At 39.2% G+C, this 27,522-nt stretch overlaps 1 protein-coding gene across 1 annotated transcript in view; it reads left to right on the top strand.

Moving 5' to 3' along the window:
- EBF2 (EBF transcription factor 2) overlaps window positions 1-11,713 on the top strand; it is a 207,920-nt gene extending 196,207 nt beyond the window's left edge. The window contains exons 15-16 of the mRNA XM_056119136.1: window positions 3,186-3,353; window positions 8,871-11,713. Of these exons, the coding sequence (XP_055975111.1) occupies window positions 3,186-3,353; window positions 8,871-8,902 (200 nt within the window). The 3' untranslated portion in view covers window positions 8,903-11,713. The remainder of the gene's footprint in view (window positions 1-3,185; window positions 3,354-8,870) is intronic.
- Window positions 11,714-27,522: the final 15,809 nt, after the last annotated feature.

Here is a 27,522-nt window from a genome sequence, read left to right as displayed (position 1 = left end):
AAGGGATATCTTTCTATGTCATTAAATAGTCATAAGATTAATTTTAATATTTGCTAGTATTCCTTTGAATGGACTTGGTAGTTAACCCAATTGCTGGTTAAAATTATTTCTCAGTTTTTCATGATTCTAAAAACGCCCTTGAAAAAGTTTTTTTTACCCATTCATGATTATCTCCTTGGGATTAATCTAGAAATGAAATTACCAGGTCAAAGGATATGCACATTTTAAATACTTTGGTATGCATTGCCAAAGTCCCTCCAGAGAGGTTAATACTCCTCTTAGAACAGGAAGAATATCTGTTTCTCTGCCCTGTTAATTTTTTCTTAATCTTTATCAATTTTGTACGTGGAAAATAATATCTCATTACTGTTTTAATTAGCATTTTATTACTAACCTAGTCAAACGTTTATAGGTCTATAAAGGTCTTTTGGTTATCTTTATCTATCTTTTTTGACTTTGCTTTCATGTACTTTGCTCACTTTTTGTTGGAATGTTTTTCTTTTTCTAATTATTAGCTATTGAAAACATGAACAGACCTCCAGAGTTATTGCAAATAAGTTTCCTGAATTGTCATTTGCCTGTATGAGTCACAGCAGCATTTTGCTATTTGGCAGATCTATCGGGGATATTCTGTTTAGACTGTGGTTGAAAGAATCATGTAAATGATATAACCTCCCAATATATCTACACGTACCTTTGAAGTCATGTTTTGCATATAACTCTTAAATCCACTTAGATTTACTTCAATGTTTTACATGAGAAAGCACTCTCAATTTATTCTCAAAATGTCAGGCATATCATTGCCCACTAATTTGAATTGTCACATTTATTAAGTATTACCTTTCATTTGTACCCTCAGAAAAAGACCTTGTTTGTTGCTGAACTTTATTTTGTTCCAAAGACTTGTCTGCCTATTTATATGCTACTATTTTCTGATTACACTGAAGTAGACATACTGTAAAATTTAATATCTGTTAAGATAAATCCCTCCTTTTAAAAAATTCTAAAACTTTAGCAAGATGTTTTGGCTGTTGCATTGTCACTGTTATTTTAAAACAATAACATAGAAATTGTGTTTGCATTTACAAATTTCCTTGCAGGATTTCTACTATAGTCGTGTTACATTTTAAATTACCTTGAATATAATTTAGCATCTTATAATTAAAAGTGTTTTAAATGGTCATGTCTGTGCCCATGTAGTGCTAAAAATTTTTTTGTGTGTCATTTTGTAAAGTTTGAGGTGACATCTCTTCCACTGAACTATAGCTATATTTGATCTAATGAAACTTGCTTTGGGATCTGATATTAGAAAATTTGTAAATACTTAGAATCAAGTGTGTATATCTGTCACATTATAAAACCTTTCTCTACTGTATGTTTTTAGGGAGGTTTTTTGTTACAAACACAGAAAGGGGTGATTTTGATGCTTGCATGGATCATATAGGATAGCAAAGATTGGACTCTGATCAGAATCAGAGCCCCCAGGCTCTTATATTTTCTTTGACCTCTAGTTTCTCATGGAAAGGGGAGAGACTCCTCCCCCTTGACACCTCTTATTTCAATGATATTAAAATCAAGACTAGAAGAGATTTTGCTTGAAACTATGAACATGATCTATTCCAAGTACGTAATCCCATACTCTAGCTTCCTGTCTTATATTAGCACAACTTCTCCATTTGTATCTTCAGGTAGTACATGATTTTCTTTTAGGAATTTATCTACTTTTTCATTTTACTTTTTTTGTATTACTCAAGGAAGGGTGTTCAATGTTCAAATATTTATTCAGTATAATTTTTAAAATCAGGACTATCTAAGGATAAATGGTTTTTAGGAAAAAACTACCGAATATTTTTAGGGAAAGAAAAACTTTGAGGCCTTTGATTTGCAGCTTGGCTATAAAAGATGTTATATTGGTGGTTATCACGTTATATGATATTTGATGGCCATTATGAAATGGTATGAGCATAGAATATCTTAAAGTATATGTTTATAGGAATGGAAGGGAGGAAAATGACTTTTATAGGGTCTCAGAAGAGTTTATCTTCAATTCACTTTGTACCTGGTCTTTGAATCCTAAGGCATATTTTTTTTCTCTCAAATTTTTTCTTCGTGATATAGCTGAGTGGCTAGAGAGAGGGAGAGAGAGAAAAGAGAGAGAGTACAAAAATGAGCAATCCTACATTTACTATGATCTTTGCCTAAGTTCCAGCAATTTTAAAAATAAGTCATGTGACTTTCATTGAGAATCCTAGAGATTCTGCTGAAGTAAGTTCCTAAAATTTGGCTTGATATTATGCAATTCTATATCTAATAATTTTACCTTTCTAAATGCTAGTCAATTCCTTTGTTGAGTAACCTGAGCATATAAGCTAATATCATCTACTTTAGTGTTATATCTTAATGGCAGATCCACATTAAAAGATGAAATACTTCATTGTGTACATTGATTTTATTTTTCTTGAAAAGTGCAACAGTTAGCTTTTGTTTTTATTTTTTAAAGTAATTTTAAAATACTAGTACTGTTGATATCGGAGTTGTTTCCCTACGTGCTTTGTCAAAAGAAGCTGACTCTCAGCTTTACTTCCCAAGAGTTCTGAAAGCAGAGGGAGAGAAGATCATTTCCTGAAAGCTAATAAACTTTCTCATTTTATGAGAACGTGGCCTGTAGAAATGACACTTACAGAGAAGATATTCATGCTGTAGGTCAAGCCTTTGCACCTTGAAAGTTGCCCCCTCCCAAAAAAAGCACATAGATCCCAGTTAGGTCTTCCTTTTAGGATGGAAAAAAAAGAAGCTTTTGTTCTTGAATACATTTGATAGCTACATTTTAGACATTGGTTTTAGTCCTCATGTTATGTTTTGACTAATGAATTAAGACCCTTCAAACATCTCTTCCTGGTGACTGATGCCCAGTTCTGGGGCAGAAGAGCGCTCTGCCCTCCGTGTTTTCTTCATCTGTTGCCCCTTCCAGTAGGATGACTGCCCTGCTTATTGTATACATTTCTATTCTTCCCACTGGACAGGGTGGGGACATTTTCACATTCAACTTTTTGTAATCTGGAATCTGGAATAATACCTGGAACAAATTAATTTCTCCGTGAGTGTACAGAATGTGTGTACTGAAGAAAAGAAATGTAACTCCTAGCTGTGCCCATTTCTAAGAGGATTGTGCATTTGCTTTCCAGTCATGTCATCAAGCCCCACTGTTGGATCTTCCAGCACGTCCTCCATTCTCCCGTTTTCCTCTTCGGTTTTTCCTGCTGTCAAACAGAAGAGTGCCTTTGCCCCTGTCATCAGGCCCCAAGGCTCCCCTTCACCTGCATGCTCCAGTGGCAATGGAAATGGATTCAGAGGTAAGCAAAGCTGCCCCTTTGGGAGTAAGCATGCTATGTGTGCTGCAGGGCCAGCAAAATCTGAGCAAACAGCACAGCATCCTCTCGTATCTCTGTTTTCCTACCAAGAGATGTTTTGGTGTGCTCATCGTGGGGGCACAGGAATGGTTTGTCCAACTGGTCTAGCACCCTCTCCAGCTGCATGATGAGGGAAAAACAAAGAAGTCGGCCAATAATTCTGCAAGGTCACAGAATGAACAGCAGTAGAGCCACACGTATCCTCCGAGTGGGTCTGAACTCTTGTTCTCTTCAAGGCCATGCCACAGTTTACTGAAGGTGCCTGGCCACCACATCTGATGCCGTACAGTGGTTACTCCTTACCTAATTGGTTTATCATCTGCAGTGCAGCCCTTGGCTCAAACGAATAGGATCCATCAGGAGCAAACAGCAAGTTCTGAGAATTCTGGTTCCATGCTAGTCAAATTGATAGCAGGTGCCTGATCAGAGGTGGGATAGGGAAGAGAAAAAAAAAACCAACTTCTAAGAACAAAATCACCCGTCAAATCCATTTTTGAGCAATATTCTTAAATGTAATATGACATGATGTAACACAAATGTGATGAGTACATGAGAATCTAATCATCTCGCTGTGAATGGGAGGCAGCTGATGGCAAAAGAGCAAATTGGAAACTGCTGAACACTAGAAATCCTGACGACCCACATTATTTTAAGCTGCTTCTCCAAGTCTTGACATGAAAACGTTTAGAACAACAGTGTCTGATGAAACTAAAAAGGGCGGAAGTTTGGTAAGGCCTGGTGGATGACAGCCTTTGAAGGCAACAGAACCTTGAAGAGCTGTACTGTCCTTTAGCACCTCTGCCTCCTGGCTTCAGGAGACTGCACAGGCTCCTGATCTTCTGGGGATGCCTGTGAGAAACCTTCTTCAGTTGTGGCTGAGTGGAGCTCCAGAAGGTACATTGGGTTCCTTCCCATTGGAGACCACAGTGACCCCTTGACATCAAATGATTAAACAGAAACTGTGAAAGGATATCTGAAAGCCAGAACTTAGAAGAGATGGGTCTGTGAAAATTCATTTACTTCCAACTTAACGCTGAGCGATAGCACAGCGGGTAGGGCGTTCGCCTTACACGCGGCCAACATGGCCGACCCGAGTTCGATTCCTCCGCCCCTCTCGGAGAGCCCGGCAAGCTACCGAGAGTATTCGATATGCCAGACACAGTAACAACAAAGTCTCCAATGGAGATGTTACTGGGCCCGCTCGAGCAAATCGACGATCAACGGGAGGGCCTTTACCTTTACCTTTACCTTAACAAAGCAGCTGGATTACGTGCCACCCAAAATGTGGGCAGTCAGAAGCGACTATATATTTGAGGAGTATTTTGTTTGGTTTTCATCCAGATGTCTGACCATAGAGAAACAGACACAGCCGATAGCGAAGCATCTCAACCTGTTCTGACTTTCATCAAGCACCATAGGTTTATTGTTAGGAGGTGAACTCAGACATATTTTGCATGATGGCTTCATATCCAGATTGAAAAGGGAAAACAATTGTTGAATATTTATTGTAACTTTTCCCCACCCATCGTCACTTCTATGATGTTGTCTTCCTATTAAAAGTTCTTTGGTTCTAGTCAGGACTTTTAAACCAAATGGAGAGAGGAAGAATCACTCAGGCTTTATTTTCCAATGCAGAATGTCAGATCAAAGTTAACCCGATATTCAGGTTTTCCTTGATATGATATGATATGGTCTGACAAGAAGACAGAAAGAATACAGCTCCTTCTGCATTCTAGGAAATATAAATATTTCAGTTGCACTTTATATTTTTCATGTTTTATTTTTTGTTTGGAGTTCACACCCAGCTTATTTTTGGCTCTGTATTCAGGAATCATTCCTGGTGGTGTTCACTAGACTATATGAGGTGCTGGGGATCAAACTCAGGTTGGTTGTCTGCAAGGCAAACTCTTTACCCACTGTACTATCACTCTAGCCCCTTTAGTTCTACTTTAAATAAAAGAAAGTGTAGCTTGCCTTCCATTTGTCACATTTCCCACATTCTGTTGTCTATGAGTATGAGTCAGAGAAGGGGAACTGGTTGTCTCAGAACTTCCAGACTCTCAGCCCTTAGAGATGCCAGGATAAGTTTTTTCACTGGTCCTGTGGCTTGTCAACCTTCCTTTTCCTCTTGCTGCATACCTAAGACACCTGGTAGTTGGAGTTGACCCAGAGCACTGGTAGGAGTCTATGTTTATTTTCCAATAAGATAAGAAAAAAAGAGAGAAATAATTGAGGCCTCATACAACCCTGAGACCACCAGGTGTGTCAGCCAGCCCTCTGGTTCCAACCATCACCGTGTTGCTTTGCTGGGTCTGAGTGTTGAAGCATCTAGCCTAGTTGGTATTGTGAGATTTCCCTATGAGGACACAACAGACCTTAAAAGACCTACTCTAGGATCTTCTGTCATTTCAGCTTCTTTCACCATAATCACTATATTAGGCTGTGATCTGTACAATCTTGATGGTGTAGATGTGACAATTTAGCTGGTTATCCACAGGCATAGATTCTAGTTTTCATTTCAATAGATTCATTATTAGGCCATAAGCTTCTTTATAATTTATGGTCATCCCCTACCCCAAATTTACATGATGATCTGAACCTTAAGAAGAAATAATTGGGGCCTCATACAACCCTGAGACCACCAGGTGCGACCTTGGTGGCAGCCAGCCCTCTGATTCTAAGCATTACCATGTTGCTGGGTCTGAGTGTTGAACCATTTGGCCTAGTTGGTCCAGTGATGCATGGAGTGAGGATGGTGGACCTGACTATACCAGGTATGTGTTGGAGTTCAAGCTCAGCTCTTTTACCGCTTTGTGATTCTCTACAAAATTATTACTTCTTAGAGCTTTAAGTTCTAATTCTGTTAAATAGAAAAACTAAGAGCTATGAACAAGGATCCACATGGAACAATTTGGATGAAGATCCAGAAAAGGTCATGAATATTTTATGCAGCGCAAAGAGGAAGCCAGGGGTTGGCAAAGGCTGCCTTTCTGACACCTTGACTCCCGCTGCTCCTCATGTAGAACATGGTGAATAGAAACTCAAGGCCAACATGACAAAACGCCTCAATGATAGAGAGGAAGAGAGACCAGCAGACACTGAAGACAGTGACATCTTGGAATGAAGAAATCCAGGGCTTTCAGGGAAGATAAGCACCATCTCTCTTGAGATATATGGGATTGTGAAAATGTGGGTGATGGGTGCTGAGGAGGTAGCTCCTGGAGAAGCTCTTTGCTGGACCTGACAGGGTGATGGTCTGGGTTATCTGTGGAGGGCATGTTCGGCCAGCCCCCCTAAAGACCTCTTGGTGCAAGAGGCTGAACCGAGCACTTTTTACTTTCTACAAACTATCTGAAGCCTCACAGGTGACTGCAGGGAGGCAGTCATCCAAGTTTTAGTTAAGTGACTTGCCTTAGGCCACATAACAAGTGACTGGTGGCTGGAAATCAAACGTTTGACTCCAGGTCTGGCTTTGACAGCCTGAGTCTGCAGCAGTGGAAATCACGCACACCCTCTCTCCAGCCTTACCTGTTGTTGCCCTCCACCTGGAACAAAAGGGGATTCTTGCTTTCCCAATGCCAAAGGTTTCAACAAATCGGGACAATCAGAGTTCAATTATGCACACCCATACCCCCATGAAAATGCTTACTTTTTCTCCATTTAAATTCTGCTTTCTGTCTGTTCACTACGGTTTCTACGAGCAGAAAGGCAGGGCCATCATGTAGCAGAGATCCAGCCCACCTCGTGCCTGATGTGAGACTAGGAACAAGGGAAATCGGTGAGATCTGTTGTTCTTCTGGCATGCAGTGGATCTTGTTCTTTGAACAGCTCTACCCTTTTAATAAACTCCTTAGGCAACTCTCAGAGGACTCAGTAAAAGGAAGAGGCTGATGAGTTTTAAGTGGAATAGACAAGTTGAAGTTGAAAATCAGAATCTTGACAGTGAGCTCCAAGTGCTCCATTTCTTGGCCCACCCTCCACCTCATTCATCAGGCATTTACAATTGATGAGTATAGATTGTTGGGATAATATTATCCACTCTATGCCTGATTCGTTTTCCAGCTCCCTCCAGGAAATAAAATAAAATAAAAAAAAATTAAAAAACCTCCTACACTCCGGGATAATTACCAAGGCTGCTATATCTCCAAATCATCTGGGAGTGTCCAGAATTGAACTGCCTTTATTGAAAAGTTACATCGATTCAATATATAGTAATACAGGCAAAAATAATTAAGGCTTTGCTAGCTGTGTAAGACCTTAATCCAGATCTCACAAACATTCAATAAAAGCTGTATGGGCAGGGAACTAGAAGGCTGACAATTTAGCCAGAGAATAGCTAGTACAGAGAGAAGAGGCGGAGAAGAGAGGAGGGCTGCGGAACTGGGGGGGAGAGAGAGAGGGAGAGAGGGATGGGGGAGGGAGGGAGGAAAAGAGGGGAAGATTCAAAGATTGGAAAAAGCAGGAAGAATTTTGGTCATTTATTGTAATCCTAAAATTTCTAAGTTTAGTAAGCACCACACACTAAATGCCACTGTGATGAGTTCTAAACAATAAAACTCAGAATCAAATTCTAGTTGGTTTTTAAAGTTTTGATTTTGCCAATTTCCATGCATGTGAAAATTCTGTGGGTTCATCACTTAAGCCCCAAGGGCAGAGGAACACCTTCTATTGTTCTGCTTAATTTCACCTATTGAGGGAATTCCTTGAACATGATACCACCTGAGCAGTTTCATTCATATCTACTTGATTATACAGGACAGACATTGGACACTGCTCTTGGGTAGGTGGTGAAGAGCAGAGGTTGAGGTAACTCCCATATTAGAAACTAAATGAAACTAAATTAACTCTTCTATTCCAGTAGATTGACTTTCATTAGAGAATGAGTATCACTTATCAGCTGTGTACACCAAAAGATGTTAGAAAAACAATATACCTATAACTAAATTTTAGCAAGATAGATACCCAGCATTTAAAAAACAAATTTATTATAAAAAATGCCTAGTAAGCTACTTAATAGACATGATTTATGTCCATTTTCCTGTTACAACTAAGTGATTTGGCTCTGTGTAATCTATGTAATCTACATGGTGCAGTGCAAATGTCTAATAATGAAAAGTGGTCATATATATTGCAATTTAGCTTTTGTGTTTTTATCTGTTATATCTTGTAAAGCCCCCATTAATATAAAGCAAAGCAAAATATAATTCTTGCCTTCTAAGCAAAACTTCAATAATCATTTTTCTGTATTTCAAAGACTTGCTATTTGAATTCTTTGATGCTTTTAATAGGCAATTTGCAAGAATAAACCTGGAGAAAAAGTCTTCCCATGTCCTCAAGGGTTTTTCCTGAATTTTACCAGACTTTGTATCAACCTTATACCCTGCCCCAGCTCTCTGGTTTGTGGACTTCAACATGAAGAGTCTCTGAGTCTCATTCCCGTGCCTTTCTCTTTCCTTACAGCCATGACCGGTCTGGTGGTGCCCCCGATGTAAAGAAGAGGAAGAACTGCTTTCTTATAGCACAAAACTACTTATTCTGATGGACCAATAATGAGGAAAGCACTCTGAGCTCTGTGGGGAGAGCTGAGCCCCAAAATGAACATAATGGACAGATTTGGGTATGCAAGGAGCCTGCATCTTACCTGGTCTCATGTTTGTCCTGTAGCTCGGATGATAGCTACACAAACTGACTGTCTTGGGGACAAGGACAAAAGATATCATTGACGTAGTCAGTGCTAAAAGCAGAAATGCAATTCTTTGTTATGAACATTATGAGAACCACCTTCCTATGTTTGTAAAATATTTAAGAAAAAAATTGGCAAACAATTCATGCTTAATATTTTGGATACTATTTGTTTTTCTTTGTAGGAAAAAATGTTGAAAGTTTCTATTTTCTATGAAGCCTTTCAGATACCAATTTAGTTTATGCAGAAAAAAAATTGAACAAAACAGGGTACCAGCATGGAAGACTTTCTTAAAATGAAACCTGAATTGAATGATGAAATGTTGTATGTGTGTTTGATTATAGTTTAATCTCTTAAAAAAACAAAAACAAAAAAAGGGAAAAATTTTAAAATGTTTTACAATTATTTAAATAAATAAACGTGTAACTTATTGTAAGTAGAAGTAGTTATTAAGACCTTTTGGAAGAGAAAAAAACTCTCTTCCTGATGTAAAATGAAAATGATGCAAACACGTAGTAACAGGTTAAAAAAGTGTGTGATTATTACTCAGTTACTTACTAGACTCTTACCCCCCTGTCCTGCATTCCCTTCTTTTTCCATCTTTTATTGACCCATGGGCAAGAATATGTACCTTGTGTAGATTCCTATAGAACAACTTGATGCAGAAACAAAAATGTCCATGCACAGACATAAACACCCATCATTCATTCCCAGCTCCATCTGCTTTCTAAATAGTATCTATGTCCCTTTTACTATTCACTCTGTGAATTTTTTAAAGCTTCTATTAGCTATCTACATTTTCCCCCGATCAATGCAGAGAATTACCATATTTTAGTGCACCCCGGGTTTTGAGTATCCTGGGGAAAGAAGTAGCTCATATCAAATATGAGTTCAAACCACACAACTTTCCCAGCCAAGCAGCCTCTTTAATACTTGCTTGACAGATCTATTTGCTTTTAAGGTTTTTTTTTTCCTGTTTTATCAGAGGATTTTGAAAACATGGTTTGAAGAAGATGACTCTGTTTCTTGAATCTTAGCGTGTCCACATTTTTTCTTCTCTCTATAGATTTCCACTGTCATGACATTAAATTCTCTTGAAAATCACTTGACGGTTTCCAGGTAAGAATGAGATGGAAAAGAGCCCTAAATCCCTCTCCTGATCTGTGAGGAAATGGGATTTCAGGTTCTTGGTAGGGTCAGTAATTAGAGACATCAATGTTCTAAGCAGTTACCCAGTCTTGCAACAGATTCTCCCAGCTCTTGAGACTAGTTCCTTAAAGAAGAGTCCTCTTAACAGTTGCTAACAGTGACTGAGTTGTGAAAAATGAAGTGATCCTCGAGATGTACCCAGACTCATCAGGGTTGCCAATAAGCATGCTTTTTTTTTTCCAGGCTAGGGTTTTCCCTATTGACTTGTTGGCATCACAGTGCAGTCTCTACATAGACTGCCGTTTGGGATTCTCGGCTGGGCTTCTAACATTAGAAATTGATACAGCTCTTATGGAAAGATATCTTTAATGCATCTGAGCCAATCTTAGATGACTTCATGAGTTTCCCCTTTCCCATTGAAACATCCCCCCCCACCTATTGAACCCTTAACAATCTCATTTGCTTTTTAATCTATTCTGGAATTTTCCAATATGACCTAAATACTGTTTCTATGCACATGAAAATCCAAGGTTTCAGAAAACGGATGTGCTTATAATTTCTGCGCATAGTCCCTCATACCCAGGACTTAACATACCAAAATACAGGGAAACACACCACTTGAGAAAGTTCCCAGTGAAAAAAACCCAATGAGAAGGGAGTGTGGTGTACCATCCCAATGTGAAGGCAGATCAAAATTAAGCATGTTTAGACCTGGATTTGAGCCAATGCAACATAAGGAAATGATTTTTTTAAGTAGCATTGCTTTTAGAATCTGTGAATTTTGCTCTTGCATGAAGATGAGTGCAGTACTGTCTTCAAAATGATTGTAGAATTTGTTGGTAGCTTTACACCGAAAAATGTGCGTAACTAAATACCAGACATTCCTGATCATTCAGCTAGAACCTTGACAGCAGCAAATCTATTTAATTGTACAAATGTGTGTAAGGATTATTTTTAGTGTACTAATAAATTAAAAACAAAGCTACTCTGTCCTCTTTAGTCATTGCTGTTAAATCATTCTGGTCCCAGGTTATTTTTGTGCCACTTGAATATGAGTATTTCTATAGGTAACTACAAACTATATCCTATCTTTGTAAGAGGAGCTGTGTAAGATTTTTCATTTAAAGGGACAATTTACTTCATTATTTATCGTACTTTTTGTTATAGCATCATAATTTTTCCCAGTTTTTCTTTGCACATTTCAATATGCATGGTTTAAAAACCATTATCTTCCCTACCTTTTGTACAGTGAGTTCTCATTTTCAAACTGTATAGTTCCATTTTATTGTTTTGCTTTGTCAGTTATAAACAGTATAAAGTTGCTATGCACAGAGCTTTTTGTAAAGACGGCTTTTTTGTTTACTGTTTTTAATGGTCTTACTTATGAAAGAATATCTTGTTTGTAAAATGAATATGTCTACTTCAGTTTTAAACTTTAAATTATCCTAACAAAAAATAAAATTTTTGTACTGTAAAAATGATTGCAACTTTGACTTTATTGTTCAAGAGAAAAAATCTTAGCTTGGGATTTAGTCTTAAGTTTAAAGATTATTTCATAATTGCTAGTCCCTAAGCACTATTCAATGAAATCCTACTACTGCTTTTGCTTACATGGAATATTTTCTGATGTGTTCACTTGAAGGAGATAATATGTTTGATGTCAGGTAATTTTTTTGTATTATTTATCTCTATATCCCCCTGGTCAAATTCTTTTAAAAGGACTCAAAGGGTCTTATTTTCCATGTGGGATTTTGACTATGGAATTCTTAGAGCAATTGAGAAGCCTAGTTAAATTGGAAATTTCTTGTTCAACAAATGTTATAATTGATCTATCAGACATTGGATGAAGAATAGAATAGAGGAAAACACATGGTCATCGAAGGAAACAGTTCATAGAAGATAAATCCTATAGGAAGATAGAATGGCTATAGGAACTCAGAAAAGAGTGATCACAGAAGATGGAATGGTCAAGAAAGTCTCTATGGAGGAATCAAAGTTAAACCCAGCCTCAAAAGAATGGTAAAAATTTTGTTACAAAAGTTTGATAGTGAGAACTGATGGTTAAAAAGCCATAATGAACAAAAACATGTAAGAAGACCAATCCTAAGCATAATTTTCAGCCAAAATATGTATGATCATACTCATCACGAGTTTACCTCATTTATTTCTGCTAAGTTTTAGATATCTTCAAACCACATAAATTACATATCACTGTATCACTGTCATTCCGTTGTTCATCAATTTGCTCGAGCAGGCGCCAGTAACATCTCCATTCGTCCATGTTATGTGCTAGTGTAGCCCAATGGCATATTGGGGGCTCTTCCAGGGTCAGAGGAATGAGGACCATCATTGTTACTGTTTTTGGCATATCGAGTACACCACGGATAGCTTGCCAGGCTCTGCTATGCGGGCAGGATACTCTCAGTAGCTCCCAGGCTCTCCGAGAGGGATGGAGGCAGCAGTAATCACCTTTGGGGCAGCCTCTAATCACCTTTACAGGTGTTCCCAGTCAGCCATATATGCGGGCAGGATACTTTCAGTAGCCTGCTGGGTTCTCTGAGAGTGAAAACTAGACAATAAGAGGTCGCAGGGCTGAAATGCAGCCCCACACTTCTGAGAGCTTGGTTTTATAGTCTCTGGATCTTGGCCGTTGGTGGGATTACATGGCAGTTGGTGAGTGCAACTATCTAGTTACTGGAAGATGGGGGATGTAGGTGGAGGAGGCCCATCCTGATCCGAGCAGGCTTGGAGATCTCAGCCCCAGGTCCCGCACACCTGGATTCCTCTGCAGTTCCTTTATGCGTGAGGCTCATCCAAGCATGTGGAGAATGGTCTTAGCATGGCTGTGGCTGGGTTCCAGAGGTCTTCAGCTGCTGGGGCTCTGCTCAGGGTGGGGAGGGAAACTCAACCCGCCCCCTTCCAAGGGGCTCCTGTGAGGACAGCCAGGCACAGGGGCAGGAGACTCTGTGGTGTTCTCTTCTGGGAGCTTGGTTTTATATAAATTACATATGTATATAATATTCTTGTGTAAGTCAATGAGATGCTTTTCAAAACAGTGAGCTGAGAAAGTTTGAATTTTCCCGATGAAAACTATCAGCCTCAACTACTCTTGTCCTTGATCTTTATGTGTTTGGTGACTTCTCATCTGCAGACCTTAGGTTACAAGTCATCTGCTCAAGGGGTCCTTTGCTTACTTCCAAACATGCATATTTCTCATTTAACATTCTTCATGTTTGTGTTTTTATCATAATTTGTATTTCTTGTTCACAATAGACCAAAGGCTACTAAGGAGAGGGACGATATTTGACGGTGCCTTGTGGGTAACACTGAGCCTGAGTTTGTCTATCAAATGCCTGAGGTACTCAACAAATGCTTGTTGAATGGGGGAATGAGCAAACTGAATTCTGATCCCTAGAGGCAACTATGCCTTGTCATGTGGGAGAGGTAGTTGATCTGTCACAAATGAAAAAAAAGCATCATTTTGAGAATAAACTCCTTAGGGATTCTTTTGTCAGTCAACTAATAAAAAGATGATGAAATGTGTCTATAATGTAATGTGGCTGGTTGTTTAAGAAAAGCAGGAAATTCCGAAAGGGAGAGAAGAGAGAAGTGAGGACCTGGAAACCTTTGTGTAGAAGCCTGTTGAGTATATTGTTTTGTCCCTTGACTCTCATAAGTATCTGCAAAACAATGTGGATTTTCACAATGCTCAGATATATGTGTAAGAACTGGGATGCTGTAGAGGAATCTGTATTTTATTCCTGTTCCAGATATGGCGTTGGACTTTTTGGTTACACACTTGCCTCTCAAAGAGGTCATGGTACATTCACCAAACTGTGTACTTCAAAGAGACTGTAGGGTACTGAATGTGAGACAGTGAGGAGACTTAATTTTTTTTTAAATTTTATTGAATCACTGTGAGATAGTTATGAGCTTTCATGTTTTGGTTACAATCACATAATGATCAAACACCCATTCCTCCACCAGTGCACATTCCCCACCACCAGTATCCCCACCAGTATCCCTTTCCCACCCTTCCCCTGCATCCATGGCAAACCTGATTCCCCATAATCTCTTTCTACTTTTGGGCATTATAGTTTGCATTACAGACCCTGAGAGGTTATCATGTTTGGTCCTTTATCTACTTTCTGCACACATCTCCCATCCAGACCGATTCCTCCAGCCATCTTTTTCTTAGTGATCCCTTCTCTATTCCAGTTGCCTTCTCCCCTTTGCTCATGAGGCAGGCTTACAGCTATGGAGTAATCTATCTGTCCTGTGAATCTACTATCCTTAAGTGTCAGCCTCAGGTTATGTTGTTTTATACTCCACAAATGAGTGCAGCCCTTCTGTATCTGTCCCTCTCTTTCTGACTCATTTCCCTTAGCATGATACTCTCCATCTCTATCCATTTATAAGCAAAGTTCATGACTTCATCTCTCCTGACAGCTGTATAGTATTCCATTGTGTAAATGTACCAAAGTTTCTTTAACCAGTCATCTGTTCTAGGGCACTTAGGTTGTTTCAAGATTTTGGCTATTGTGATTAGTGCTGCAATGAACATATAGGTACAGATGTCATTTCTACTGTGCTTTTTTGCATCCTCAGGATATATTCCCAGAAGTGGTATTGCAGGGTCATATGGAAGCTGTTTCTAGTTTTTGAAGGACTGTCCATATTGTTTTCCAGAAAGGCTGGACTAATGGCATTCCCACCAACAGTGAAAGAGTGTCCCTTTTTCCCCACATCCAGGTTGCTTTTGTTCTTTTGAATGTGTGCCAGTCTCTGTGGTGTGAGATGATATCTCTTTGTTGTTATGATTTGCATCTCCCTGATGGCTAGCTATGTGGAGCATTTTTTAATGCGCCTTTTGGTCATTTGTATTTCTTTTTTGAGGAAACGTCTGTTCATTTCTTCTCTCCATTTTTTGATGGGTTTGGAGCTTTTTTTCTTGTACAATTCTACTAGTGTCTTGTATATCCTGGATATTAATCCCTTATCAGATGGGTAGTGGGTAAATATTCTTTCCCATTCTGTGTTTTCTTTCTATATTTTGGTCACTGTTTCTTTTGAAGTGCAGAAGCTTCTTGGTTTGATGTAGTCCTATTTGTTTATGTTTGCTTCCACTTGCATGGTCAGTGCTGTTTCATCCTTAAAGATGTTTTTAGCTTCAATGTCGTGGAGCATTCTAGAGACTAAAATTTTATGAATTGCAAGGGGACTTGGTCCAAAAGAAAACAGTGTCTGCCATGTCAGAGAGTTAGACTTTATCTGCTAGGATTGTGATGCATCTAATGGGAAGCTATTAAAGGAATTGATCTCAAGCAGAGACACAATAACAACAGTGTGGGCCACACATTGCAGGGGATGATTATTGAAGGCAATGGTATCCATCAGTTAAGGGTTAAAAGACAGTTGATAAGCACGGTCTAAAACTGCTCTTCATTCTTATTGATCAGTGCCTTGGTCTCCTTCTTAGTGTCATGCCAGGTGAAGAATGCTTTTCAATGGCTACTGCATTTAGGAAACTATTGTAATAATTCGACAAGAGTGATAGAGATGGAAAATAGAAGTGATCTGAGAGAAACTTAACAGATTGGCAGGATTTCCTGAGAGGTCAGATATGGGAATGAGGGCTGGAGAGACAGTGAATGGGTGAAGGAGCCTTCCTTCTATGCAGCTGACCTCAATTCAATCCCTAGCACTATCTGGTCTCCTGAGCATGTGGTCCCCTGAGCATCACTGGGAGAAACACTATGTGGAAATGAGGGGGATGAGTTAAGGAGAACCAAGATAACTTCCAGTCTGTTAGACTATAGGGTTTTTTGACACCTTTTCCTAAAGTAGGAAAGAGAGAAAGTAACAAGTTCTCGGAGATGTAAAGATAAAATGACTTTAAATTTGGCACAACTTGTGTGAAATCTGTCACAGATTCTTTTATTGGGTAGCTCAAGAATAAAGACAGGAGAAAAGAAAGAAAGAAAGAAAGAAAGAAAGAAAGAAAGAAAGAAAGAAAGAAAGAAAGAAAGAAAGAGGGAGAGAAAGAGAGAGATGGAGGGAGGGAGGGAAGGAGTGAGGGAGGGAGGGAGGGAGGGAAAGAGGGAGGGAGGGAGAAAGAATGAAAGAAGGAAGGAGAGAACAAGAAAGGAAGGAAGGAAGGAAGGAAGGAAGGAAGGAAGGAAGGAAGGAAGGAAGACAAGAAGGAAAGAAGACAGGAAGGAAGGAAGACAGGAGGGAGGGAGGGAGGGATGGAAGAGGGAGAGAGAAAGGAAGGAAAGAAGGAAGGAAGGGAGGAGAGAGCAAGAAAGAAAGAAAGAAAGAAAGAAAGAAAGAAAGAAAGAAAGAAAGAAAGAAAGAAGAGAGAAAGAAAGAGAGAGAAAGGGAGAGAGATGGGAGAGGGAGGGAGGGTGGAAGGAAGGAAGGAAGGAAGGAAGGAAGGAAGGAAGGAAGGAAGGAAGAGAAAGGATTTCTCTGTTTTTATTTGAATTATTTTGTTAGATGCAAAAGTTCAGGGGTTACACTCTGGGGACTTCAAAGGAGTTTTGTAAAGCAATTTTCTGGTGTTGAATGTTGCTGCAGTGATGTCTGAAGTCACGTTTCTCATTCTCATTCCTATCTTTTGGTTCCCACATATAAACAAGGTGACCCTATGATTTGTTGCCTAAGTCATGACAATTTTGAGAGTGAAAGTGACACAATAAGTAATTTTGCCTGGAAAACATGTAAATTGACACCTGGTATCTCTGTTGTGGAAGGTAATTTCTTTTTGCATTCAAAGTCCAGTAATTTTATATAAAATATTTTAGTCCTGATCCTCTCTGTGTATATTCAAGTCTTCTTTTATTTTTGAAAGCTTTTCCTTAATTATGGTGTTAAAATATATTCTGTTTCTTCATATTGGTCTTTTTGTTAGAGACATCTGCAGCAGAAGGGCATAATCTCTAGTTCAATCTCATTCATTTATGTCATATCTCTGATATCTCTGATACTCAACTCTTAGTTCCTCTGTCTGCTTGCTTTTCTCCATTGTGTCTTTTTTAATATTCCTTCTAATGTGCTCTCAGTTCTCAGATGGTTTTGTTTTTCCTTTCACTTTTTTATAAGTTCTGCTAGCTAACCTCCCGTTGCTTTCTATTGTATTGCTTATTTTTATTGAATTATTGTGTATCTGTTTTGAACTATTATTTTGTGGAGGAATAATTTGATGAAAATAATGATAATGAGCTTGATCAAAATTATTTTTAATTCCACAAAAACTTTTTTGTCCTGAAGAGTGTTCTTTATCTTTTTTTTGTTGTTTTCCTGTTCTTTTTTCCCTTCCTTATGGCATATATATGTAAATCACATTTTGTTACCGTTTTGATAAAACTCATGTTTGATTGAAGTGAGGTTTCTACTGAACCAGGTATCTACCAAAAATTTGACAGGAATGACCTAGGGTCCATGTACAAGACTAGCATACATTATAATTTCAGAGATGTGTGCATGTGCATATCTGTGTCTGTGTCTCTGTGTGAGAAGAGAGATCGTAAGACAGAAAGAAATCAATCAACATTTGTGCAACTGCTGAAAATGCACACTGCTTTTCCTTATCCACAGACTATGAGTGGCTTGTTTATTTTATTCCTTCACCTGTCTTTCCTGATGCTTCACATCTCTGCCAAATGGGTCCCAGAGAGAAGTTTACATTAGACTTTACATTAGTAAAAGAAGTTTACATTAGTAATTACATTACATTCACCCCAAATGTTTCGATAACAAATTTGGTTTGGATCCTTAGTCACATTTATCCCACCATCTTTGAATGACTTTGGTTGCTGTAGCATACTTTTTAGTATTTCTGTTTGACTTTCCATAGTCACCCCTTTCTTGTGAATTGTGATTTGGTATAACCAATGTTCTTGGTTTCACTGAAGATAAAATTTATGCCTCTCTTTTTAATTTCCCTTTTTTCTTTTGAATAATTTTGAGAAGAAATGTATGGGAAAGATCTTACAATTGCATTGTAATCTCCTGTCTTCATATTGTACCATAATATTTTAAGGAAGAGGTATTAATTCAACTGCCCTTCTATTTTTGACCTGTAGATAATTTTTGATAACCAGTTTCTATCTAGATCAGTAGCTATATTCTTTGCTTTCTTCATTGTATTCTACTAAATACAAATAATAGAAGGTAATTCCCAATACAATTAGCAAAAGTGATGTCTGACTGGAATTTATTGCAATAAATAAGAAATTAAAAGGATCCATGGTCTGATTCTTGGCAAATTGTCAAAATGGCATATAAGCTATCATACCATTACTGTTTGGGATCATACCCTAGATCTGATCTGATTTGAATAATAAAACTCTATTTGAACAGTGAAACTATTTAGCATTAATTATATGTATAGAAGATAGTATAATAAAATGGAAATAGCTAGGATTCACGGAACTAGGTATATATTCAGTTTCTGCTCTATGTAATATTGACTAAATCATAACCAGTCAGCCTTCTCAAATGTAAAACAAAACCACTATACATATATATGCACATAGATATATAGTTGTCATTATGATAAATTGGAAAATATGTATACATTATGGTATATAAGATCCATGAAGTTGAATTTTCATTTTTTATGCATTTACTTCATAGCTGTATTTCCTATCACCTAGGATAGTATTTGGCACAGAGAAGGCACTCATTAAAAAAATTAACAATGAGGGTGCAGAATATAGTTCATTGATAGAGCACTGGCTTTACATGTGTGAAGCCCTGGCTTTGATTGATGGCATAGCAAAAAAAAAAAGAGTGAGAGAAAGAAAAGGAATTAATAATTGAATAAACACATAAATTGCTTACATGTGATAGAGCTCAGTAAGTTCAATCATAATAGCAGCTCTATAGATTCATATTTGTATTCCAATTCATATCTTTGCTAGAATAACTAAGGAGAAGAAATTTAATGTACCATAGCACTTTCTGGTTTACGTCTTTGAAAGAAAAGAGCTAGGATGCCTGATTCTACCTTGGTATCAGTAAATTTTCTCTCACCAGTACTGACTGCTTCTCTAGCAGTTGGGAAGAAGAGAAGTCAGAACAAGTGATCCAAATGTATTGGGTTGTTATTTGGCCGTGGGAGTGGGGTGGGCACACTCAGCTTGCTCTGGGCTTACTCTTGGCTCTTGGTTCAGAGATCACTGTTAGAGGGGATTGAGGGAACATATGTGGTACCAGGAAACATTCCTGGGTTGAGCTTTTTACCCACTGAGATTTCTTTCCGACCCCTCATCACAATCTGGTTTTCTGTTTGTTTGTTTTTGTTTTTGTTTTTTGAATAAAGGATTATACTCTAATGGGACCAATGTCTATGGAAATTCTTTAAACCGACAGTAAAATTTAGGGTCAGACAATAGACCCCAGGCCCAGAAAATCATTGTCTAGCACTGTTTGTTTTGGGAGTGGTACATCCAGTCTTAGTTCTTTGTACAAGATTTAAAAAGAAGAAAAAAAGAAGTAAAGGATGTGCCCCAATCACCCGACCATGCTTTTTTTCCATTAAAAACTAAAAAAAAAAACTTTTTTTAAATCATAGACCGAAACATCTGGTGTGTCATGACTATGACTTTTCATGACAAAACAAGCATTGTTTTCAGTTCCAAATATTCACAGATCCAAGAGTATGAACCCATGAAAAATTGCTTTTAAGGCCAGAACAAGTCCAGATGACTTTTAAGAACAAATCCAAACATTTACTGTTTTTGAACTGAGAAGAGTGGGATAGTTATATAGATTTCCCAGTGCCTCAGAGATTGTGTGTACATAAATTCAAATATTCTGATCATTAAATGTCAATGCAACTTATCATTATCAATAAAAAATGATAATGATAGAAACAAATAAAAAAGCTAAATTTTTCATTTATGCATTGTGAAGTAGCAGAAGTGTGAGCTCTGGAAATTAGCAACCATCAATTCAAATCTCATCTTGAAACTCTTCCTATAACTATCAGAAAATTATCTTAAGAAAATACAACTTCCTTCTCTGTAAAAGTGGTGATAATGAGATTTTTGTTTAACAAAGCCTTGATTCATGGAGGCCAAGATTCTTTTTTTTCAAGATAACAATCTTAAATAAAATAAATCTTAAATACATGAGGTTTAAATAAAATAATGAATTTAAAAGCGACAGACATAGTATGTGTACAGCTCTATACATTTTTTTTTTCAGTCCTGGTTTAAAGTGAACTTTTTTTTTAAATCTAGAAAACCACCCATTTCCCATCACACTTCTCTAACAATACCTCCCTGGCAGGACTGGGAAGGGGATCATTAATTAGTCAGTGTTTGTGAAACACTCAGATCATGAAAGTATTGGGTGTGGAACAGGACCATTTACATCACAATACAGAAGCTGGCCGCTCCTTCAAGAGACTATTTACAAAGTAAGGGAGTCCTAATAGATGCCTTCCAGTCATGCAAAAACCAATGTGGGGTCTTTGGAAACAGCCCAGGACTGCCTTGCCAGCCTTGCTACCAGGAGTTCTGTGCAGTAAGCAGGCATTTCTGGAGATGAAGAAAACCCATGAAAGAAGGTCAACATTTTTCTAAGGGTAATCTACAAATGACCCTTATTTATTTATGAATTATAATTGAATCACCATGAGAAACACAGTTACAAAGTTGTTCATGATTGGCTTTTAGTCATACAATGTTCCAACACCAGTCCCTTCTCCAGTATGTATTTCCCACCATCAATGTCCCATTAAATAACCCCTATTTGGTGACAACTCTTAACAACAAAAGTATATGTGAGACATTTATTTAGGTTTCATATTGTCTCCTTGAGCTCAGACCTTGAATAGAAGATTTGAAAAAGAAAGTCGGCCACATGCAATGGCCAACTTCTTGAGTATTAAGTCCTGAGGGAGAGTGGAAGTGGTGGATCTCTAAACTCTCAACTCTGAGCTCTAAACTTTGCTTTTTTCTCTGCTTCTGTGTGCAAGGAAAGATTGCATAGTTTAAAGCTGTTTCAGCAAAACAATCTCATTCATCACTGAAAAATTACTGCTGTTAATATTCAATGTATTTATTCTATGATTTTGATTGCTTTTGCTTTAGGAATTGTTTTATTTTACACAAGCATATATGGAAACATAAGTATTTATTTTTTAATTTTAGCTCTGTGCTAATTTTAATGCAATTAGTGTATAAACAATTTGGGAAACACTGTGCCTCTTACAGATTATTTCCCCATTTTTTTTCCCCTGACTTTTTAATTCTTAATTTGAAAGTGCATTACTCAAATTTGAGTAGCACTGTGCTTTGGGAATGAGAAAGGGAAAGAAAAGACTTGGTAATCTCCAAATTGGGTCATCATTTCTTGAATAACCAAGACTTGGCTGAATGTTAATCTTCTGTTTTATAATTCAACATCAATAAAAGAAATCTCCATGCATTACTCCAGTATTTTATTTTTGCCTCTGAATTATGTTTATACCCACAAATCCTAGCCAAGAACCTATTGAATAATTATCCCCACATGTAACATTTTTCTGGTGATGTTTTCCTTTCCTTGGTTGTATGAAATATAGAAATGTGTTTCTAATTATTAATACAACCACCTGGTAACTATACTGGATCATCTCAATAATGATTCATTTAATATGGTGTTTGGTAAAACTCAGTCATCTTTGACACTATCCCAGAAAATCACTTACCAAAATGACACACAGATTCACCTGTAACCACGGTGATCATATTTTGCAAACCAAAGTAGGCAGGTGAAAGTGTAAATCTGAAAGTGATGTTGTCCTGAAAAAATTTAGAACATACAAATTTCTATGATATAAGCCACAAAAATCACCTACTGGTTAGAGCGATAGTACAGAGGTTAAGTTGTTAGCCTTGTACGTAGCCAATTCTAGCTCAATCCCTGGCACATCATATAGTCCCCCAGGCATCAGGAAAAATGCATGAGTACTGATCCAGGACTAATCCCTGAGCACTGGTGGATGTGGTCCAACACCCCTCCACTAAATACAAACAAACATACTAAAAAAAAAGAAAAACCTTTCTCAGGGACCAGAGCTATAGTACAGAGGTTAGGTGCTTGCTTTGCACACAGCTGACCCCAGTTCAATTCCTGGCATACTGCCTAGGATCCACTGAACACCACCAGCAGTTATCACCTGATCAGAGCCAGGAGTAACCCCTGAGCACCACCACACATGGCTCTCCATCAAATATTCACCTATCAACTAAATAATTCACATGGCACTTTCACTTTCTTATTTTTGAGAAATTAAGAGCAACTGATTCTTTTTTTTTTCTTTTCTGTAAAAGAAACGAAGTGAATTAGTGGAGGGTAGAGGATCAACATGTACCTGCAAAGAAAACAAGTTAGTGGAGGGAAGAAGCTTGACATATACCTGCAAAGGAAAGGGAGTAGTTAGTGGAGGGAAGAGGCAATTCATGGAAGTCTGTAAAGGAAGGAGCCATCCTCTGCCATAAGACAAATCAAATGTGGTTGAGTCTTCAGTCAATGTAATGAACTAGTGAAGCTATCAAGCCATCTGAGGATGGCAAGTACTGATCAAACAGTAAGCAAAGCAAAGGGGAGATGTTGAAGGAGATACTGCACTTCCCTGTAGAATACAGAGCAGGCCAGGCCAATATCAAACCTCATTCACCACCGGACATGTCGTCTAGTTCAACCTTTACGAACTGCATACAACCTAGAGATGCATTCCTTAGCATCTTTCCCCAAAATACAAAAACATTCACTGGAAAGGCTATATGCATATCTATATTCATTGTCACCATACAACAACCAAGATACGGAAATGACCCAAATGGTCAACCACGAATGAAGGGATCAGGAAACTGTGGCTTCTATACCATAGAATACCATGTAGTTCTTTGAAAGGACAAGATCAGTAATCTGATAGGATGCAGGTGGAACTGGGGGAGATGGTGCTGAAGAGTCAGTCAAAAGGAAAAGGACAGGGATAGAATGATCGCTCATGGGTGGGATTTAAGATACAGAGCAAGAGAGTTGCAAGGGCCAGAGGTAGCCCAGTGGGAGAACTGGGCCCCACAAGTGAGTCTGTAGGGCTCAGGGGGAGCTGTAAGAAAGGGGCTGTGGGCACATTGGTGAGTTGTTGTGGTGATGGGCTTACATACTGGGAAACCATCAGTAACAGTACGGCAAATCACAGGAAAATAAAAATCAATAAAAAATATTTGGGGCTGGAGCGATAGAATATCAGGTAGGATGTTTGCCTTGCACACAGCCAACCCGGGTTTGAGTCCCAGCATCCCATAAGGTCCTCCAAGCACCACCAGGAGAGCAATTGATTCTTGTCTCCACTAGCTTTCTGTATATGTGGGTTGAGAACCAAGAATCTATTACTTCCCTAAGTTCACCACATATGCAGGAAGTGAGAATAGAAATCAAGCCAACACTTTTGAGAAACATGCCCTGACTTGCAGGAAATCAAGAAAAGTCTCTTCCTCTATAATTAGCCTTTCAAAAATTGGTTTTCTCAAGTTTAAGCAGGTTTGATATGTTAGTCGTAAAGAAGATATGTGCCCAATAACCTGGGAAAATGCTCATGCATCAAATTAAATTTTCTTTCTAGGTTGAATTATATTATTCTGACCAAAGATCCTAAGTTTGTGAGCCTATACTAATTCTTACAAACTATTTCTGTGCCAATTATCACTTTTTCCTTTGCAAGTATTTGACACTTTTTGGTATTGTTATTAAGCAGGATCAATGAGTAAAAGAAAAGATAAAAATGAAGAGACAACAGATCTTAAAACAAAGAGAAATTCTAGGAAGGCACTAGAATCTATGTTGGCATGGAACTAAGTACCTACCACACTGAATGAAAGTTCAGGTAAGTAAATTCTCGGAGGCCTTGAGCACAAGAAAGAGACGTCAAAGAGAAATGGGAAGTAACACCAAGATTCTGTCCTGTAGGACATATTTTGATGTGGAGTAAAGAGAGGCTGTTCCTTTGTGAGAACACAGGAGATATGATTGATGGCATCTATTCCTGGGAAATGACAGCAGAACGTGGAGCCTCACCTTGACATTCATCAGAGTGGCAGAGGAGAAGTAGCCTGTGGCAGAGGCAGCAGCTGGAGGAGGCGGAGAAGGAGCAAAGGAGATGCAAAGCCTTAGGCAAAATGCTCCAGGTCCCCAAATAAGCATGAGGGGGTGTTTTTGTGCCTAATAGAGGACCATGGTGGCCTGAGAAAGACAAGAGGGAATACTTTTGGAAACGTTTTTCACAACAGGCTCTAACCCAGTTGTCTAAAAATAATTTCAAGAAAGAAAACTAAATAAATATGTTAGTATACTTTTGTGTTGTTCTTTCTCAAGTGTGGGTGAAAATGCAGCCAAACGGGCTGGAGCAATAGCATAGTGGGCAAGGCGTTTGCCTTGCATGCAGCTGAGCCAGGTTCGATTCCCAGCATCCCATATGGTCCCCCGAGCACTGCCAGGAATAATTCCTGAGTGCAGAGCCAGGAGTAACCCTTGAGCATCCCTGCGTGTGACTAAAAAAGAAAAAAAAATGCAGCCAAACTTGCCTGTTGATTCTCATGCCCCAGCCTCTCTGTCTTGCACATTCAGGAACTTCAATTTTTTTTTTTCTTAATCCTAGCAAGCATATATGCCCTTCTTCATATGCATAGGATGCTGTTTCAGGCACTTTAGAGAACATAAAGTAAGTGATGTTTAAAGTGAACTGTTATGGAAAAACCTTGGATCAGAAGAACTCTTCCAGTTTAAGTTTAGTTTTCTATTAATTGTATCAGCCCCAGTGGGTTGTTTTATTTTATTATTTGAGGGCCACACCCAGTGGTGCTCAGAGCTTGCTCCAGGTTCTACACTCAGGGATCACTCCTGGCAGAGTTGGGGGACCATATATGGTGCCAGGGATGGAACCTCTGTCTACAAATTGCAAGGCAAGCATCCTACCCTCTGTACTATCAGTGTGGCCCCTGGTTGTTTCCATTCTTGACCCTCCTGAACCTTATCTTTGTTCTGAAAACTGGACTGACTCCTGTTTTACCTTGTAGGATTGTGGAAGACCCTATATGTGGACTTAGCACAGAGAATCAAGTCAGGCTCATGACATGCAAGCCTCAACCCGTGTACTATCTCTTCAGCCTAAATACTGCTTATTTCTACCCTGCAAATTTCAGACTTCCCAGTTCCTATAACTGCGTGAGCCAATTACTTAAAGTAAATATTTTACATATATTGCACAGCAGGTAGGGCATTTGCCTTGCACGTGGCTGACCCAGGTTTGATTCCTCCACCCCTCTTGGAGAACCTGGCAAGCAACCAAAAGTATCCCACCAGCATGGCAGAGCCTGGCAAGCTCCCCATGGCGTATTCAACACCCCGTGGGTGTTGGGGATCAAACCCTGGTCAATCATGTGCAAGGAAAGAGCCTTACCTGCTGTACTTTCTCTCCCACGTCATAGTTCTTTTCATTTGGAGAAACAAACTAAAAATAAGTTAATTTTATTTAAAATAATCTATTTCAATGATTTCATTTTTATATGATATACAGTTTCTGGGATTATGTCCATTTCCTTTTAAATATTACATTAAAAAATTTATAAAAATTTAGAGCCAGAAACAGCTTAATGGACTGGAGTATTTGCATGTGCAAGGGTGGAGCTTAATCTCCAGCATGGTACCCTGAGCATCATTTTGGGTTCCCCAGGGCACAGAGCCAGAAGCTGTCCCTGAACACAGTCGGGTGTGACCCCAACCCTCCCTCCAAAATTATAAAACTCTAGAAACTCCAAACTAGTCTCTAGTGACAGAAAGCAAATCAGTGCTTTTCACAGTTAAAAGGAAAACTTTGAGGGTGACAGAAATACTCATTAGCTTGCTTCTATTGCTGGTTCCATGGGTGTTTACTCATTGAAGAATATGCTTGAAATATACACAAAGAATATACTTTATATAGTGTATGTCAGGGCAGGAGCGATAGCACAGCGGTAGGGCGTTTGCCTTGCACGCAGCCAACGTGGCCGACCCGAGTTCGATTCCTCCACCCCTCTCGGAGAGCCCGGCAAGCTACCGAGAGTATCTCGCCCGCACGGCAGAGCCTGGCAAGCTCCCCGTGATGTATTCGATATGCCAAACACAGTAACAACGAAGTCTCCAACGGAGACGTTACTGGGCCCGCTCAAGCAAATCGATGATCAACAGGAGGACCTTTACCTTTTCCTTTTAGTGTATGTCAATTGTACCCCCTCAAAAGGGCTTTTAAAAGAGAGAAACATAGAAAGACAAATCCAGGGGGTATGGTGCCGCCAGCAGGTCAATCTATACCTGTGAGGCAAGTGCATCTGCGCCTTATGGCGCCTTTGGACTTCCAGATACCCCAAAAGCAGCAGCTGTGACTTTGGCCAGACCGCAAAACCTTGGGACAAAGTTTACCAAGAAAGTAAAAGGCCAAAAGTTAGGTATGTGGGAGACACCCCACAAACCACCTCGGGCTCAGCTGTATAATTGGAGGTATGGCCTCTCTGGTTCCTGATGGAACTGCTTAACAGCCATGATACCAGAGACTCAGAAACAAATCTCAAAACCAAACAGCTTTTGGAAGAAATGTGTCCGGTCCCTGCAGTAGATTACTGGCGCTGGGCCACCCCAGATGGGAATAGGTTTCGTGCCTTGGCCTGTTCCCCTAGGTGGCCTTGTGGCCACCATCCTACAGAGGCCACTGGACTGTCAGGTTTGGGCCTGCAGTGATGAGACACGCGGGACCTCATGGGATGGGGCAGGATCTGGCCCTTTCCTCCTCACCTCAACAAGACCCTGAGTCACTGCCCACAAACAGCTTCTCTGGCTCCTGATCAAGCTACTTAATAGCCATGATCCCAGAGACTCAGAAACAAATCTCAAAACCCAGCAGCTTTTGGCAGAAATGCATCCAGACCACACAGTAGATTACTGTCGCTGGGCCAACCCAGGTGGGAAAGGGTGCTGTCCCTCTGCCTGCTCTGCCTTGGTGGTTCAGTGGCCGCCATCTGCTAGAGGCCATTGGACAGTCAGGTTTGGGCCCTCAGTGACAATGACGAGACACGCGGGGCCTCACGGGATGGGAGTGAAGCTGGCCCTTTCCTCCCCAACCCAACAAGACCCCAAGTCGCAGCCCATGAATGGCCTCTCTGGCTCCTGAGCAAGCTGTTTAACGACCATGATCCCAGAGACTCAGAAACAAATCTCTAAATCCAGCAGCTTTTGGTAGAAATGTGT

Source organism: Sorex fumeus, unplaced genomic scaffold, assembly GCF_029834395.1.
Source record: "Sorex fumeus unplaced genomic scaffold, SorFum_2.1 ptg000039l, whole genome shotgun sequence".
Taxonomy (NCBI): Eukaryota; Metazoa; Chordata; class Mammalia; order Eulipotyphla; family Soricidae; genus Sorex; species Sorex fumeus.
This window is presented reverse-complemented; position numbering and strand designations above follow the sequence as displayed.